This window comes from Oxyura jamaicensis, chromosome 14 (genome assembly GCF_011077185.1).
Source record: "Oxyura jamaicensis isolate SHBP4307 breed ruddy duck chromosome 14, BPBGC_Ojam_1.0, whole genome shotgun sequence".
Lineage (NCBI taxonomy): Eukaryota > Metazoa > Chordata > Aves > Anseriformes > Anatidae > Oxyura > Oxyura jamaicensis.
In genome coordinates this window covers 2,772,371-2,786,909 of record NC_048906.1, presented here as the reverse complement: position 1 = coordinate 2,786,909, position 14,539 = coordinate 2,772,371, and the positions used below count along the sequence as shown (strand labels likewise).

General features: G+C 65.7%; 2 protein-coding genes across 2 annotated transcripts; one reads left to right on the top strand and one right to left on the bottom strand.

The window, feature by feature from the left end:
- The first annotated feature begins 76 nt into the window (after positions 1-76).
- SMCR8 (SMCR8-C9orf72 complex subunit) lies at positions 77-5,129 on the top strand. Its single transcript, XM_035339718.1, has 2 exons — positions 77-2,516; positions 4,587-5,129. Exons 1-2 carry the CDS (start codon positions 184-186, stop codon positions 5,038-5,040), a joined length of 2,787 nt encoding a protein of 928 aa, XP_035195609.1. The 5' UTR covers positions 77-183; the 3' UTR covers positions 5,041-5,129.
- A 4,025-nt stretch (positions 5,130-9,154) lies between these two features.
- SHMT1 (serine hydroxymethyltransferase 1) lies at positions 9,155-14,006 on the bottom strand. The gene is made up of 12 exons (XM_035339729.1): positions 13,859-14,006; positions 13,067-13,187; positions 12,475-12,620; positions 12,040-12,155; positions 11,800-11,960; positions 11,591-11,672; positions 11,202-11,414; positions 10,874-10,990; positions 10,602-10,724; positions 10,203-10,319; positions 9,947-10,057; positions 9,155-9,385 (listed from the first exon to the last, which is right to left on the bottom strand). Exons 2-12 carry the CDS (start codon positions 13,163-13,165, stop codon positions 9,216-9,218), a joined length of 1,455 nt encoding a protein of 484 aa, XP_035195620.1. The 5' UTR covers positions 13,166-13,187; positions 13,859-14,006; the 3' UTR covers positions 9,155-9,215.
- Between the last annotated feature and the right edge of the window lie 533 nt (positions 14,007-14,539).

Sequence of the window (14,539 nt, the reverse complement as noted above, 5' to 3'; positions counted from 1 at the left end):
CCCATGACGCCCCGCGCGCCCCTCCCGCCCCGGGCCGGCGTTAGGCCCCGGCGAGGCCTACCGGCGGCGGGGCGGGCGTCATGTGAGCCCAAGATGGCGGCGGGGCCGCGGCGGCGGTGAGGGGGGAGCGGGGCCGGGGCTGCCCGGGCGGCCTCGGCGGCTCCGGAGCCGGGCCCGGGCGCTATGATCGGCGCCCCCGACGTGGTGGCGTTGGCGAGGCAGGAGGAGGAGGAGGCGGCGGCGGCGGGCGACGAGGCGTGGAGGGAGCCGCCGCTGCCCGAGGAGTACTCGGTGCCCCTGGCGCCCTTCGGCGGGCACGGCGCCAACCCCTGGGCCAGGGCGGGGGGCTCCAAGTTCCTGCGGGACTTCATCCTCATCGCCGAGTTCTCGGAGCAGGTGGGGCCGCAGCCGCTGCTCACCGTCCCCGATGACGCCAAGGTGCCGGGCAGCTTCGACCTCAATTACTTCTCGCTGCGCATCATGTCGGTGGACTACCAGGCGTCCTTCGTGGGCCACCCGCCGGGCTGCGCCTACCCCAAGCTGAACTTCGTGGAGGACTCCAAGGTGGTGCTGGGCGACTCGAAGGAGGGCGCCTTCGCCTACGTGCACCACCTGACGCTCTACGACCTGGAGGCCCGCGGCTTCGTCCGGCCCTTCTGCATGGCCTACATCTCCGCCGACGAGCACAAGATCATGCAGCAGTTCCAGGAGCTCTCGGCCGAGTTCTCCAAAGCCTCCGAGTGCCTCAAGACGGGGAACAGGAAGGCTTTCGCCAGCGAGCTGGAGAAGAAGCTGAAGGACCTCGATTACACCAGGAGCGTGCTGCACAACGAGACCGAGATACAGAAGAAAGCCAACGACAAAGGGTACTACACCACCCAAGCCATCGAAAAGGCCAACGAGCTGGCCAGCGTGGAGAAGTCCATCATCGAGCACCAAGACCTGCTGAAGCAGATCCGGTCCTACCCCTACAGGAAGCTGAAGGACTCCGACTTCCACCCCTACGAGCCCGAGTGCGCCCCGGACCAGGCCAGCGTGGGCAGCGATCAGGACCTGGCTGCCTCCGACCTCGCCGAGCCGGGCGAGCCCATCCCCTACTCCCACGTGCCCTCCTACACCCCCAAACTCATCAAAGCCAAGTCGGCCAAGTGCTTCGACAAGAAGCTGAAAACGCTGGAGGAGCTCTGCGATATTTATTTTTTCACCCAGACCCTGGACCAGCTGCATCAGATCGAGAGGACGTTCAGGGGCGACGTGTGCTACCTCCTGACAAACCAGATCAGCCGGGCGCTGCTGAAGCAGCAAAGCGTGACCAACTTCCTCTTTGAAGACGCGTCTCTGCTAGATGAAAAAGCACCTGAAAAGCGGGACCGAGGCTGCCAGGAACTCGGTCAGGATGCCGTCGACGGAAAGGGCTCGGGGGAGTCCCCCGCCCCCAAAGTGGTCATCAGCCTGGGGTCCTACAAGTCCAGCGTGGAGTGCGTGCCCATCAAGATGGAGCAGGACATCGACGACCCTCCGGAGCCCGCGATGACCGAGCCCGTGACTTTTGAGCACCAGGAGAACCTGGACTATCTCGATGCCGACATTAAAGGCAGCATCAGCAGCGGTGAGAGCATCGAGGTTCTCGGAACCGAGAGATCTGCCTCGGGGCTGACCAAATCGGAGAGCCAGGCCAGCCTGCCCATCAGCCCCAGCCCCCAGGTGGGCAGGAGCAAGGTGGGCAGCAGGAGGACCGTCAGCGAGGACAGCATCGAGGTCCTCAGCACCTGCCCCTCCGAGGCGCTCATCCCGGAAGACTTCAAAGCGAGCTACCCAAGTGCCATTAACGAGGAACCTTACGCTGACGATGAGGAGGGAGGCCTTCGCTTCGCCCCCAGGTTAAACCCAGACGACGCCGACGAGCGGGAGGACGGCTCCAACCCGGAAAACCCGGCGCGGGTCGATTCTGCCTGCTGCATCGGCAAGGAGAGCCCCCGCTTCCTCGAGCCCCTGCCCAGCCTGGCCCACAAGCTGTGCGACGAGGACGGGGTGGTGCGGATCCCCCCGCAGCCCTCCCGGCAAGCCGAGCCCGAGGGCGGGCCGGGAGGGCTCCTACCCCACGAACTCGACTCGCGCTACCCGACGGGCGGCCGGGAGCTCAGCGGGACCAGCCTGGACGAGTGCTCGGACTCGGCGAGCTACATCAGCAGCGCCGCCTCCACCTGCTCCGACCGCACGCCGTCTCCCGCTCACCCCCCGTGCCCGGCGAGCGAGAGGCACAAAAAAAAGGCCGGGCAGAACGCGCTGCGCTTCATCAGGCAGTACCCCTTCGCCCACCCCGCCATCTACTCCCTGCTCAGCGGGAGGACCCTGATCGTGCTGGGCGAGGACGAGGCGATGGTGAAGAAGCTGGTGACCGCCCTCTCCATCTTCGTGCCCGGCTGCGGCGTTCACGCCAAGCCCGTGAAGCACTGGGTCGCGGCCCCGCTGCACGTGGTGGATTTCCAGAAGTGGAAGCTGATCGGGCTCCAGAGGTAAATTGGCTGCGCGGAGTTGAGGTGTAGGGTGAAAAAAAAAACGCGGTCCCCCTAAGCGAGGGTTTCGGGGAGGGTTTGGCGCGCGGGGGGCGTCCTCCTTGCGCGATCGCCTCCACGGCCGCCTCCGATTTCTGCTGCTGGGCTGTGCCTGTAGGAGGGTGCTGGGGTTGCTCCCTCACAGACAGCCTCGCCCGAGAGCCGAGCTTCCAGAGCGTCTCGCCTGGCTCAGGCTACTCGTTCGGCCGGGAGGTTTCGGGATGTTTTAGCTCTTGGTTTAGCGAAGCAGGGGAATGAGCGCCGAGTCCTGCTGATTTCCTGAAAACGGAGCGCTCCTGGCTGCTCCCTGCGTGCTCTGCTCCCCCCCTCCCGGCTCCTTCCAAAACCCTTCCAACGTTTCCAGCTCCGGAAAACCTTTCTAGCTATGTTTTCCTGAGGTGGGTGCTTTGATACGGGGAGCCTTCCCCCACGCAGACCCTAACGAGGTGGTAACGCACGGCAGCGGGGGCGGGAGGTCCGAAATGGGTCAGAAACCCGAGGAGTAGCTTGTGCCGGAGCGGATGTCCTGTGGCGGCTGTAATTCTGCTGAAGGACGGAGGTGCAGAGCTTGCTGTGCTGCCGGACCCTCTCGGAGGGGGGCTGCAGGTATGGAAGTACGTTGACGATGTGCTTTAGCGCAGGAAAAAAAAAAACCCGAGGAGCTCAGCGGGCCCTGGAGTTGGAACCGCGGCTCAGCTACAGGGGAAGCTCCCGCTCAGAGCATCACGGAAGGGAAACATCCTTCCCCCGGCACCCAGCCCGAGCAGGCGGCCGCAGAGCTGACGCTCTCAAGCAGCGATTGCTCAGCTCCCGGGGTCCTGAGGAAAAAAAGGGGAGCGGCAAGAAGGACGCCCGTGGCTCAGAGCCGGGCCGGAGCGGCTCCCGACGGAGTCCAGACGCAGGAATCTGCTTCCTGGGCGGCTTCGCCTGCCGTCTCTGGGCGTTGTGGCCGCCCGCAGCGCCCCAGCTGGGTGCTCGCCCTGGTTTCTGTGCCGGGGAGGCTGAGGGCTGTGCCCGCAGCTCCTTCCCGGCTCCGTCTGCTGGCGAGGTCTTTAAAGGCCCCGAGCGTTGGAGCGGTTTGGTGCTATTTTCAGAAACAAAAGCGTGCCGAGGAGCTGCCGGTAAGGTTGTGCCAGCCGCAAAATTAACGTTCCACGGAGAGGGGGGTAAGCCTGGAGCTGGAGGCAGGTGCCCTCAGCAAACCCTCCGTAGGGGGCCTTGGGAAGGAACTCGGAGGCCAAAGGAACGATTCCAGCGCGGCTCTAGGGCTGCTGCACCTCCCCGAGCTGCCTGGGCACGGGGACAGCTCTCGCACCAGCACGGGGTGCTCCCGGGCTGCTTCTCGGGGTGCTCCCGGGCTGCTTCTCCCGGGGAGATCCGAGCCAGACGGAGCTGAGGAGCAGAAGAGGTTGCGTGGGCTCATGATTTGCATTTAAATAACGATAATTGAGGCTTGGTGAGTAATCCTACAGGGTGAGCACACGCCAGGGGGGGGATTTGCACCTGGGTGAGAAATGCCCAGGGAACGTTCTGCTTTGCGGAGGGCTCCCTGTGCAAGGGGAGGGCAGAGGGGTTGTTCCTCGCCCCGGGGCAGCTCCCTCCCCAGGCAGCCACGTGGGGGGAAAGCAGAACTCGGTGGCAAGGCGGTTCCTGGTTCTTGCTGCCGCACCCAGGAGCCGCCAGATCCGCTTCTGGCCGCCAGAGACGTCCCTTCGCTGCCTCCCTGTCCTCGTTTCTGTGGCTGCGAGGGAGGAACTGCCCCAGAGGGCAACACGTGCTGGGAGCAGCGCCCGCAGCGCCGATCAGTGCGTGGGGGGGGGGGGGGGGGGTCCGGGAGGACGAGATTTCCTTGGGCTCTGGTGGACCGGGGAGGCTGTTTGGCCGTCCTCTGCCACGCCAGGCTTTGTGAACCCACGAGAGACCCCGCGGGTAATTAAGACAGAGGGAAAAACGCGTGCGGTGCGGGCACGGGCAGGCTGCAGCGCGTCCCGCGGGTCTCCTCCAGCCCTGACCTCTCTGTTGTCGTTTCAGGACCGCGTCCCCCGCGGGGGTGAACGTGCTGCACGCCCTGAGCCGCTACAGCCGCTACGTGAGCATCCTGGACGCCGACAGCAAGACCCTGCGCTGCCCCCTCTACAAAGGCGCCGTGGTGGCCCGGCTGGCCGACCACCGCACCCAGATCAAGCGAGGCAGCACCTACTACATGCACGTCCAGAGCGTCCTCACCCAGCTGTGCTCCAAAGCCTTCCTCTTCACCTTCTGCCACCACCTGCACCTTCCCATCGCTGAAAGGGAGCCGGAGGAAGCCGTCGCGAGCCGCAGGGTGAACTTCCTGAAGCACCACCTGGGCCTCGCCAACGAGGATATCAAAATCGTGCAGTATTTAGCCGAGCTGCTGAAGCTGCGCTACATTCAGGAACCCGGCCGGGGGGGGAACCCCCTGCTCAGATTTGACTATGTTCCCAGCTTTTTGTACAAAATCTAGCCTCTCGCGGGCCGGCCGCCCGCACACTCGGGTCCTGGCGCCGATCGCGCGTGCTTGACGTTGATGCCAGCCCGTCAGGGAGGGGCGGAGGAGCCGGCGTGTCCGCGAGCGTCTCCGCTCCCCAGAAATCGGCCTCTGGGGGACTGAATTGGTCCTGGTTTCCCTGTCGAGATGGGAGGCGTTCCGTCACCTAGACCGCTGGGCTAGGAGGGTTAGGAGGGACAGCGCTGGCTTCTGAGGGGTCTCCTGGTGGCATCCCGGGGCGTCGTGGCGCGGAGAGGGCGACGGGCTGGGAGCGGCACGTGGGGGGGGTGCTGCCCCCAGGTATCCACGCTTCTGCCAGAGCCCAAAGTGCTCTCGCTCCCTTCTGCGGAGCCGGGTTGGAGATCCGAGGGGAAACACAGAGGCCCGGGAAGGTTTTAACCCAGCAGGGAAGGTTTTAAAACCCAGCAGAGTCTGACGTGAGCGTGGGGTGGCCCCGCTGTGCCCGCAGCAGCTCCCTGGCAGGACGGCAGCGGGCGGTTACCGGCGTGAAGCGGTAGCTGGCAACGTCCCTCTGCATCCCCCGAGCTTCCTGGCGCTTCCCGATGTCGCTCGGCCCTGGGCCAGCCGTGAAGGCAGGCCTGCTTCTCCGCAGAAGGGAGACCAGGAACCCGCGGAGCTTTTGAGGCCGAGGGCGGCCTCCTAAGGAGAGGCGGGAGCTGAGCGGAGGCGGGAGGCTTATTTCTGAGGTGCTTTTTGCGAGGGGGAAACGAGCGGCGCGGTCCAGCTGAAGCTCTGCTGAGCACCCGGGAGAGGTCTGGGAGGAAAGCTCTGGGTTCCACCTTGGATCCATGCAGCTTTTTTTCTCTTTCTGTGGGGCAGCTGACCTCCGTGGCAGAGCAGGGTCAGCGTCGCAGCGTGCTGCTTCTGGCTGGGCCGATGAATTTTGTCGCCGAGCCTTTGCCAGGGCTCACCTACCTCTCGTGCCGGGGTGGTTCCGCACGGGGCAGAGCCTTGCTGGGAGAAGAGCCTTGCTTTTATTTCTTCTTAGCGCTCTTCCGATGATGTGGTGAGAACAGCCGTGCCCTTACGAGATGAACGCGACCCTTCCGTGTGCCTGGGGAAGTTTGGGCGGTCTGGGGTTTGGCAGCACCACCTCGACCCCGCTGGAACGTGCTGGGATAACGCCTCTGAAACCAAGTGCCCCGAAGGCAGGGAGTTCCCCGGGGGCCTTGCCGTCCTCCTGCCGCCAGCACCCACGCTTTCCGTCCCACGGCCGCCTCTTCCCCGCCTGGAAAGGGCTCTTGGGGGAGCTGAGGAGGCTCCTCGCGGGGCGGAGGGTTTGGTCGAAATACCAGCACTACTTGTAGGGACTGGCAGCGAGGCAGCGGGGCTGCTGCAGCTCCTCGCGCTCTCCGGAGGGGTTTCCCAGGCCGGGAGGGGGCTCTTTGGGGCATTTCTGGGGCGCAGCCGGGAAGCGGCGTGGCGTCGCCGTTGCCGAAGGTGAGTGGGATGCCGGCACGTCAGCTGCTGCCTGCGCGGGCTGCGCGCCCTCACGGCGTGCTCAGAACCTTCCCCTTTGCGTTCTGGGCCCTCCCCGTACGCTGCTGTCACGTGTGAGCCGGGTCCGCTGGTGAAGAGCTCGTGTCTGCGGAGAACGCTTCCCGAAGTCTTGATCCGTCTGCGTCTGAGCAACTTCCAGCCTGGAGGCGAGGATCCCTGGGGGAAGGAGCACCTCCGGCGGCACCAGGCGGTCCTCGGCTCCCCGCAGCCCACCGGAGCCGTGGCTCTGTTCACGGCGGCTCGTGTTCGGCGCTGGAAGACGTCCTGGTGGCGTCCGGGTTTGAGGAGGAAGGGACGGACTCTTCCCGCTGACTCACGTGTCTCTTCCTGCAGGCGGACAGCTCGGGATCAGGGCGGGGTGGATGCTCAGGGACGGCTGGTTTCGCGCCCGGCGGCCTTTACCTGCAGGATTCAGCCGCCCTCGTGCAGCGGCGGGCAAGTCACCGCCGGCTTCTCCCTCCGCCCACCCGGCAGGAGTGCCGTGCGAGGCTGTGCTGGGCAGTCCTGGCACCCCCACCTGCCTGACCCGCTTCATCTCCGCCACGAAGCGCCTCTCAATTCGGGAGGACGCCTCGGGGGCTTTCCGGGGACCGTGGCCTGGTGTGAAACGGGAGCCCTGTGTTACCGGCGGCTGTGAGGAGCCTGGGAGCCCTTCCAGAACTGGCTCGGGACGTGGAGCCGGTAACCCCGGAGCTCGCCGGCCCGTGGCACCGACGCTCCCGCAGCTCCCGACGGAGGTGGCGGTGGAGGGGAGCCGGAGTGCCGCTGCTGGTTCCGGAGCCCAGCTCCTGTCCTCTCATTTTCCCATCTCTCCCATCCGCCTGCACGGTGCAGGCCCCTCTGTCGGCACTTTAAGACGCTTCCCTCGCCCTGGCTGTTACCTCACTGGCTCCCAACGTCCGCAGGCGAAGCTCTCGATCCTCCAGCCCTGAGCCTCCTGCATGCTGCCTGCGGCTCCCTCCTCGCCGCCGGGCGGGGGGGAACAGCTTTCTCCGGCGAATTCATCAGCGCCGAGGCCTCCCGGGGCTGGCTGCGGGGCTGCGTTTGTGCCCCTCTCCTCCCCTGGAGCTCCCCCTGCTTGCTCGTGCTCTGAGCCGCTTTGCGCCCCGCTGCGAGGATGGTCAGCCATAGGAGGAGGCGCTGCTAACCCTGCAGTTTCCTTTCTCAGAGGATAGCGCTCGGATTTACCTTCGGCCGCTAGCAACCACTTCTTAGCAGCTCCCGAGCCGCCTTGCCTTGGCTAGGGAAGCACTGCCTCTACTCCAGCAATATTAACCATTTGGGAAGGGGTGGGACAGGCGCCGGAGCAGGGAGAGCTGACGGCTCCCTCCCCCCAGGCACGGTTTTGGGGTTTCGTTCAGCACCGGAGGCCCCCGCTGCTGGTTTTGGTGTCTGGGAGAGCCGGGCAGGACCCGCGGCGGGACGCGGGGGCTTGTGGCGGCCTTTTGGAAAGGTGCCCGTAAATGGGATCGGGCGACAGCCCCCACCCTGCTTCTCGAGGGAGCTTTGCGCCTGCTGCCGGAGCTGCGGGGGGGTCCCAACCCTGCCCGCCGAGGTGCGTTTCACTGGAAGGCAGAAACACAGGGTACCCGGCCCCGCTGCTCGCCCCGGCACGGGGCGGGCGTGGATGGGGATGGGGCTGGGCTCAGAGCCGCCTCCGAGGGCCGCCAGGAGGAATTCTCATCTTATTTTAAAGCACTGTATCCTACTCCTGCATGTTGAGTTACGTGTGCGTGCCCGTGTGTGCCGAATGCTTGCGTCAGTAGTTAGAGCGAGTGTGACCGGGAGGGATCCCAGCAGCATGTCTCAGTGTCGTGCCCTTCGTGTTCCCGCACAAGAGTTAACACCAAACGACCAGTCTGAGAAATGTACTTTTAAAAAAGAAAATAATTATTTATTTGGGTTCAGATATTTTTGAAATACAAAAAAAAAAAAAACAAAACACAAAAGAACCGGGTTGTTATTTTTTTAAAGCTCGTCATTCTTGTCACGCGGTGAAAGGCTTCTTAATTTTCCTGTGCTTATCGACAAAGGGTTCTGCCCAAGGTTTGTGCGCGGAGCTCTGAGAAGCCCCTGGAGCCGAGGGCTGGTGCTGGCAGCGGCGGTGGCCGAGCAGTCCCAGGAGGGCTGTTCCCGGGGGATCTGCGACGAGGCTTGGCCTCGTCCAGGCACGTGGAGGCTGGGAGGCACGAAGGCAGAGCTGCTGCACGCATCCGAAGGCAAGGCTGGGACGCTGAAGCCAGGAAGGCTTTTTAAGGTGCTGGCTCCAGGAGGGGGGGTTTGGCAGGGACAGCCGTGCCAGGCAGGGCTGTAACCTCCTCTGCTGCTCCCACCGGCGGGCAGAGCTGGAGGAAACCCAAATCTGTCCGAGGCTGGGGGGGGGGGGGGGGTTCCTTCTGCTCAGACCCCCCCCCGGTAACATCTGGTGCTGGTGTGCCCGTGCAGGGGGCTGTGCTCAGAGGGGTTCCTGCCTCCGAAACGGGGTGAGGAAGAGCCAAACGAGGATGTGCTGGGGTCTGCTGCTGCACCGAGCCGCTGCCAGCAGCAGGGAGGAGGCTCTGGGGTGCAGGGCTCGGGGGCTGGGGGTGTTTGTGCCGCGGTCTTGGGTTCGTGGCTCTGGGCGCTTCCCCTTACAGGACGGGCAGCCCTGGGAGCGGGAAGGTCGCCGCGAAGGCTTCCACCTCCACCTTCAGCGCCTTGAGCTCCTTCTGGTATTTCTCCTCCTCCAGCTTCTCCTTGAACTCCTTCAGCGTGGCCTTGGGGCTCATGTCGTTCTGCACCCGCAGCGTCAGCTCGATCCCTGCGGGGTGGGAGACGGCTCAGCCCTCACGGCCGCAGCACCGCTGCCTGCGCCCGCAGCTGCCGCATCCAGCGGCTCTCCCAGCCCTGCCACGGGGAATCCCAGCTCTCATAGGGCTGGGGCTGCTCCCCGAGATGCCTGTGAGAGGAGAGGAGCAGGGCTGCGAGGCGCTTGCTGCCTCGTAACGTGTCCCGTCCCAGGAAATGGGACCGGGGGACCCGTGAGGGCAGCGGGACCGAGGCTGCCAGAAGCAAGATTCTAATCCAGGCTCTCAGCCCGCTGCCAGCGTAGTGGTGAGGCTGCGGAGGGTTTGGCTGGCCCCAGCTGTGGCCAGATGTCCTCTCCCACATCCCGAAGTGCAGCTGGGGCAGGGATTCCTCGCTTGTGTGCTCTCCCTCACCCATTCCTGGGGGGGGGGGGACGCTGCCCAGCTTAGCCCACATCTTGCCTGCTTCCAGTACAGCGGCTCTCCCGGAGGAGCTGCTCCCAGGCTGGAGCTGTGACTCGGCCCCGCACAGCCACGAGCCCGGCCCCTGGTGTCCCGGCTGCCCCCAGCCTCACCTCTGTGGATGTACTGAGCCACCATGCGGAAATCATCCTGCTGGAAGCCGCGGGAGGTGAGAGCCGGCGTCCCGAAACGCAGACCGCTGGGGCGCAGGGCGCTGACGTCCCCTGCAGCAGAACGAGGGAGTGAGCGAGCCGGGCAGCGGGAGCCCCGCGGGGAGCTCCGAGTGCCCCTGGGGCCAGCTGGGAGCGGGAGGCACTGGGGAAGCCCAGCGCAGGGGACGGGATGCGGTGGAGTTTGCGGGGTGCCTACCGGGGCACGTGTTCTTGTTGCAGGCGATGGAGCAGAGCTCCAGCACCCGCTCGGCCCGGCCGCCGTCCGTGCCTCTGCTGCGCAGGTCCAGGAGAATGAGGTGGTTGTCGGAGCCCCCTGCAAAGACGGGAGGTTGGGGTAAAGACTGCTCCTGCTTGAAATCAAAGCAAGAAAAGGCGTGGGAAATTCACCGGGGCCTGCCCCCGAGCTGGAGGGCAGAAGGGTGCCTTTCTGGGGAAGGGGCTGCTTGGCACAAGCGTTAAGGAATAGTTTTAGAGTCCTGAGGAGCTGCTACAGCCGTGCCCTGCCCATCACCTCCGTGCATGTATACCCTGGTGGCCTGGCTCGGACCCGGGACCACGCGGAGGAGCCAGCCCGGTGCCGCCGCGCGCTCCTTACCCGTGACAATGTCGTAGCCCAGCTCCATCAGCGCCGCCGCGAGCGCCCTGCAGTTGGCCACCACCTGCTGCTGGTACGCCTTGAACTCGGGCGTCATGGCCTGCCGCAGCGCCACGGCGATGCCTGCGGGGAGGCAAAGCGGGGGGGGTGAGTCCTGGGGGGCTTCCAAAAGCTTTCGGAGGGTCTTTGGCAGAGCTGGCGGGGCTGTGCGGCGCTGGCGGGGCTGTGCGGCACTGCCAACGCAAGTCCGGGCCGCCACCAGCGCTGCGTACCTGCGATGGCGTGGTTGTGCGGGCCCCCCTGCAGCCCGGGGAAGACCGCCTGGTTGATGAGGCTCTCCAGGTTGTAGAGCGTTTCCTTGCCCGTCTTGGGGTCCACGCTGCGGGTGCCTGCGGGAGGGGAGGGCGGCGGGGCTCACCAGGCGGCTCAGCCCCCTTCTTTCGCCCTCCAGCGACTCAGAGAAGGAGCTGAGGTTGTTCCTCTTCAGCTCCAGGCCTCCGAAGCTCCCCAGCTGCTCGCAGGAGGCCCCAGACCCCTCTGCCCTTCCACTGGGGCAGGAAGGAGCTCAGCCCTGCAGCTCCCCCCGGGCAGCTCAGGCACCTTTGCGGTAGAAGATCATGCCGGCCCTGCAGCCCCGCAGGGTCTTGTGCGTGGTGGTGGAGACGACGTCGCAGTGGTCGAAGGGCGAGGGCACGACGCCGGCGGCCACCAGCCCGCTGATGTGGGCCATGTCGGCCATGAGGTAGGCGCCGTTGGCGTCGGCGATCTTCCGCATGCGGGCGTAGTCCAGGTTGCGCGAGTAGCAGCTGACGCCTGCGGGGAGAGGGCACGTGGTGGGGACACGAGAGGGTGCTGGGGGGCCCTGGGACCGCCCAGGATTGGGACAACGCAGGTGAGGACTCGAGCTCCTGCCAGCACGGATGTGTCAGAGGTCTCTTGGCGCTGGCGTCAGGGAGCGACCCCAGTTTGTTTTAAGGGCTGAGCCCTACCTGCTATGATCAGCTTGGGGTGGAACAGGCGGGCGTTCTCCTCCAGGCGGTCATAGTCGATGTAACCCGTCTTGGGGTTGACCTGGGAGGAGAAGAGGAGGAGGATTCAGCCTCCTGTGGGTGAAGACCAGCTGCTGTTGCTCCTAAGCAACGCTGCCTCTTGAAATTACGACGGCTGTGCCCTGGCCCCAGCAGCTCTCCATCCGTACCTTGTAGGGCATGGACTCGAAGAAGACGGAGGTGGCAGAGATCTTCTTCTTGTCCGTCATGAACCCGTGCGTCAGGTGGCCCCCGTCGGGCAGGTCCAGCCCCATGATCCTGCCGTGAGGCTCCACCAAGGCCGTGTACACGGCGAAGTTGGCGGGGGAGCCTGCGGTGGGAGCACACAGGGGCGGTTACGGGTGTTGGGATGGCGCAGCCCAGCCTGGCTGTCCCGAGGGCACCGTTACCTGAGTAGGGCTGGACGTTGACGCCCCACTTCTGGGGGTCGAGGCGGTACGCCTGCAGGGCTCGCTTCTGACACAGCCTTTCCAGCTCGTCTACAAACTCGGTCCCGCCGTAGTACCTGCCGGAAAGTAGGGCAAACCTCAGGGGATTCAAACCGAACCATTTATTTAGAAATGTGTGCCCAGTGCTGTGCCAGCGGGGGAGAACAGGATGGTGCCGTGTTTACAGCAGCTGCCACAGCTGTGACCCTGCTGATTGTCCAGCACGTGGCCAAGGACAGGAGCTGAGAGGGTCAAATCCTGCCCTGGGGGAGCTTGGCTGCCAGCACCAGGACGTGGACCAGAGATAAGATCTCCAGGGGGACGTGGCAGCGTGGGTGGTTCCTTTCCCTTCCCTGCAGGGCTTTGGAGTGGGTCAGGCTCTCCCCAGCCCCGTACCTCTGTCCTGGGTAGCCCTCGGAGTATTTGTTGTTCAGGCAGGATCCCAGGGCCTCCAGAACCGCTCGGCTCGCAAAGTTCTCCGACGCGATCAACTCCAGCCCCAGCCTCTGCCGCTGCTTCTCCTTCTTGATGATGCTGTGAACCTTTGGGAGGGGAGAGAAGCAGATGGGATGCACCCTCGGAAGGGACAGGGCAACGGAGAGCAGCCCGGAAAGGTACTGGAGGAGGGAGAGGAGATCCCTTCTTGGTGCAGCTGATCCCAGCCATGTCCTGCCACATCTTGGGGCTTCTACCTGCCGTGCAGCTGTCAGATAATTCATGTGGCACTTGGGTTCGAGCTGAGGGCAGCTGCTGGGTGGCTACAGCGAGAGCTGGGCCTGGCGCAAACATCTGAGCCTCAGGCAGGGGGGGTGAGCAGCAGCTGAGAAGTTACAGCCCCGTGGCTGCAGGTGGCTGGAGGATGCCCTGCAGGAGGATGCCCTCTCTCCTCTCGCACAGAGGATGGACGAGTCCCGCCAGCTCAGCCTTGGACCCTGTCCCGAGGAGGTCACTGTCCCCAGCGGCTGCTGTGCCATGAGGGGGCTCTCACCTCCGGGTCGTTGCTGTCGAGCGGCTCCATCACCATCTTGTTGTGGGAGGCCCAGAGCTCCGCGCTAGGGAGGCCCGAGTTCGCTGCCGAGTTCGCCATCTGCTGCTGCGTCCGATGTCACCTGCAAGCGGAGAGGGGACGTGGTGGCACGTGCAGGGGCTGGGGGCTTCTGCGCCATGCCCCTGGGTGGTCTGCTCCCGTCCTGCATCTTCCCCAGCAACGCAGAAGGAGCGACCGCAGCGGGGACCTGCTGGGGGAGGAAGGAACCGACAGCTCTCGGTGTTTCCCTGCTGATTTCAGGCGGGTTTGGTAGCTGTGGATTGGGCCATTCCTCACACCCTCCCACCACCGCCACCCCCCTGCACTGCCCAGCCAGCTTCATGTCCAAGCGTTTAATGGAGCACAACAGATCGGCAGCTTGACTAACACCTTTCCCTCTTGCTCAGCCTCACGTTTAAACGCGGTGTGACCGCTGCGAGCCTCACCGCGCAGCCCCCAAGCCCCGCAGCAGCCGTGACAGCCCCTCTCCCCCCGGCCGCACGCCTTGTTATCCGTGCCCCCGGGCGGCCAGCAGGGAGCCGTGAGCGGGTTATTAAGCGCCCCGCTTGGCTCGCCTGTGCCCGGCCCGTGCCAAGCCGCTGCCGGAGGAGCCGGGTGGCGGCGAGGAAGGGGCAGGGGCTGGCTTCAGGCAGGTTCCCGGGGCTGCGCAAGGCTGCGGGGGCCCAGCAGCTGCCCCTTCCCGTCCTGCCACCCCTGGCCCTGGCCCCGCTGCCGGCCCCGCACGGCCCCTACCGGCCCGATCCTGGTCCCGATCCCTGATCCGGATCCTGCTCCCGATCCCAGCCCCGATCCCGATCGTGGTCCCGGTTCCGCGCGGGAAGCCGCGCGCCTAGCCTAGGCAGCTGGGACACGCCCCCTCCGCGCCTCCACCAATCAGCGCCTCGCTCCGCCTCTTCTCAATGGGGCAGAGCAACAGCTCCGGAAGCTCCTCCGCCAATCCGCGGCGGGCCCCGCTCCCCCCGCCACCTCCCATTGGTCGCTGCCGAGGCGTGGCGGGAGGCGCTGCCAGCACGTGGCGCGCCGGGCACGGGTCACCTTGGGCGGCCGCGGGGGCTCGGCCCCAGGCACCCCCCGGGCACCCCCGACCCCTTCCCGGCACCCCGAGACCCCCCAGGGCACCCCAAGCCCCCCGGTACCCCATGTCCCCACCGGCTGCAGTGCTGCCAGCCCCCCTGCCTGCCCCCCCCGGGTATAGGGTGATGGCTGGAGTGGGGTCCTGAGCCCAGGGGTCCCGCTGGGCATGGGGTAGGGTCGTGGCGTGGGCTGTGGGTGAGGGTCTGGGGAGCACAGCACGCCCCAACCCCCCCATGGGGCTCTGCGGGGTGAGGGGTGCTGCAGGGGGAGGCACACGGGTGGGCTTGGGGTGTTGTCTTCATGCTTTGAGTCCACGTTGGGTTGGCCAACCTGGCCTGA

What these genes read in the sequence shown, in the direction of transcription:
- SMCR8 (XM_035339718.1), top strand. Translation starts at nt 184, where the DNA reads ATGATCGGCGCCCCCGACGTGGTGGCGTTGGCGAGGCAGGAGGAGGAG. An exon ending in AAGCTGATCGGGCTCCAGAG is followed by an intron (nt 2,517 to 4,586) that starts GTAAATTGGCTG and finishes TTGTCGTTTCAG; the next exon opens with GACCGCGTCCCCCGCGGGGG.
- SHMT1 (XM_035339729.1), bottom strand. Translation starts at nt 13,165, where the DNA reads ATGGCGAACTCGGCAGCGAACTCGGGCCTCCCTAGCGCGGAGCTCTGG. An exon ending in CATGATCTTCTACCGCAAAG is followed by an intron (nt 10,991 to 11,201) that starts GTGCCTGAGCTG and finishes CCCCTCCCGCAG; the next exon opens with GCACCCGCAGCGTGGACCCC. An exon ending in GGGCTACGACATTGTCACGG is followed by an intron (nt 10,320 to 10,601) that starts GTAAGGAGCGCG and finishes CCGTCTTTGCAG; the next exon opens with GGGGCTCCGACAACCACCTC.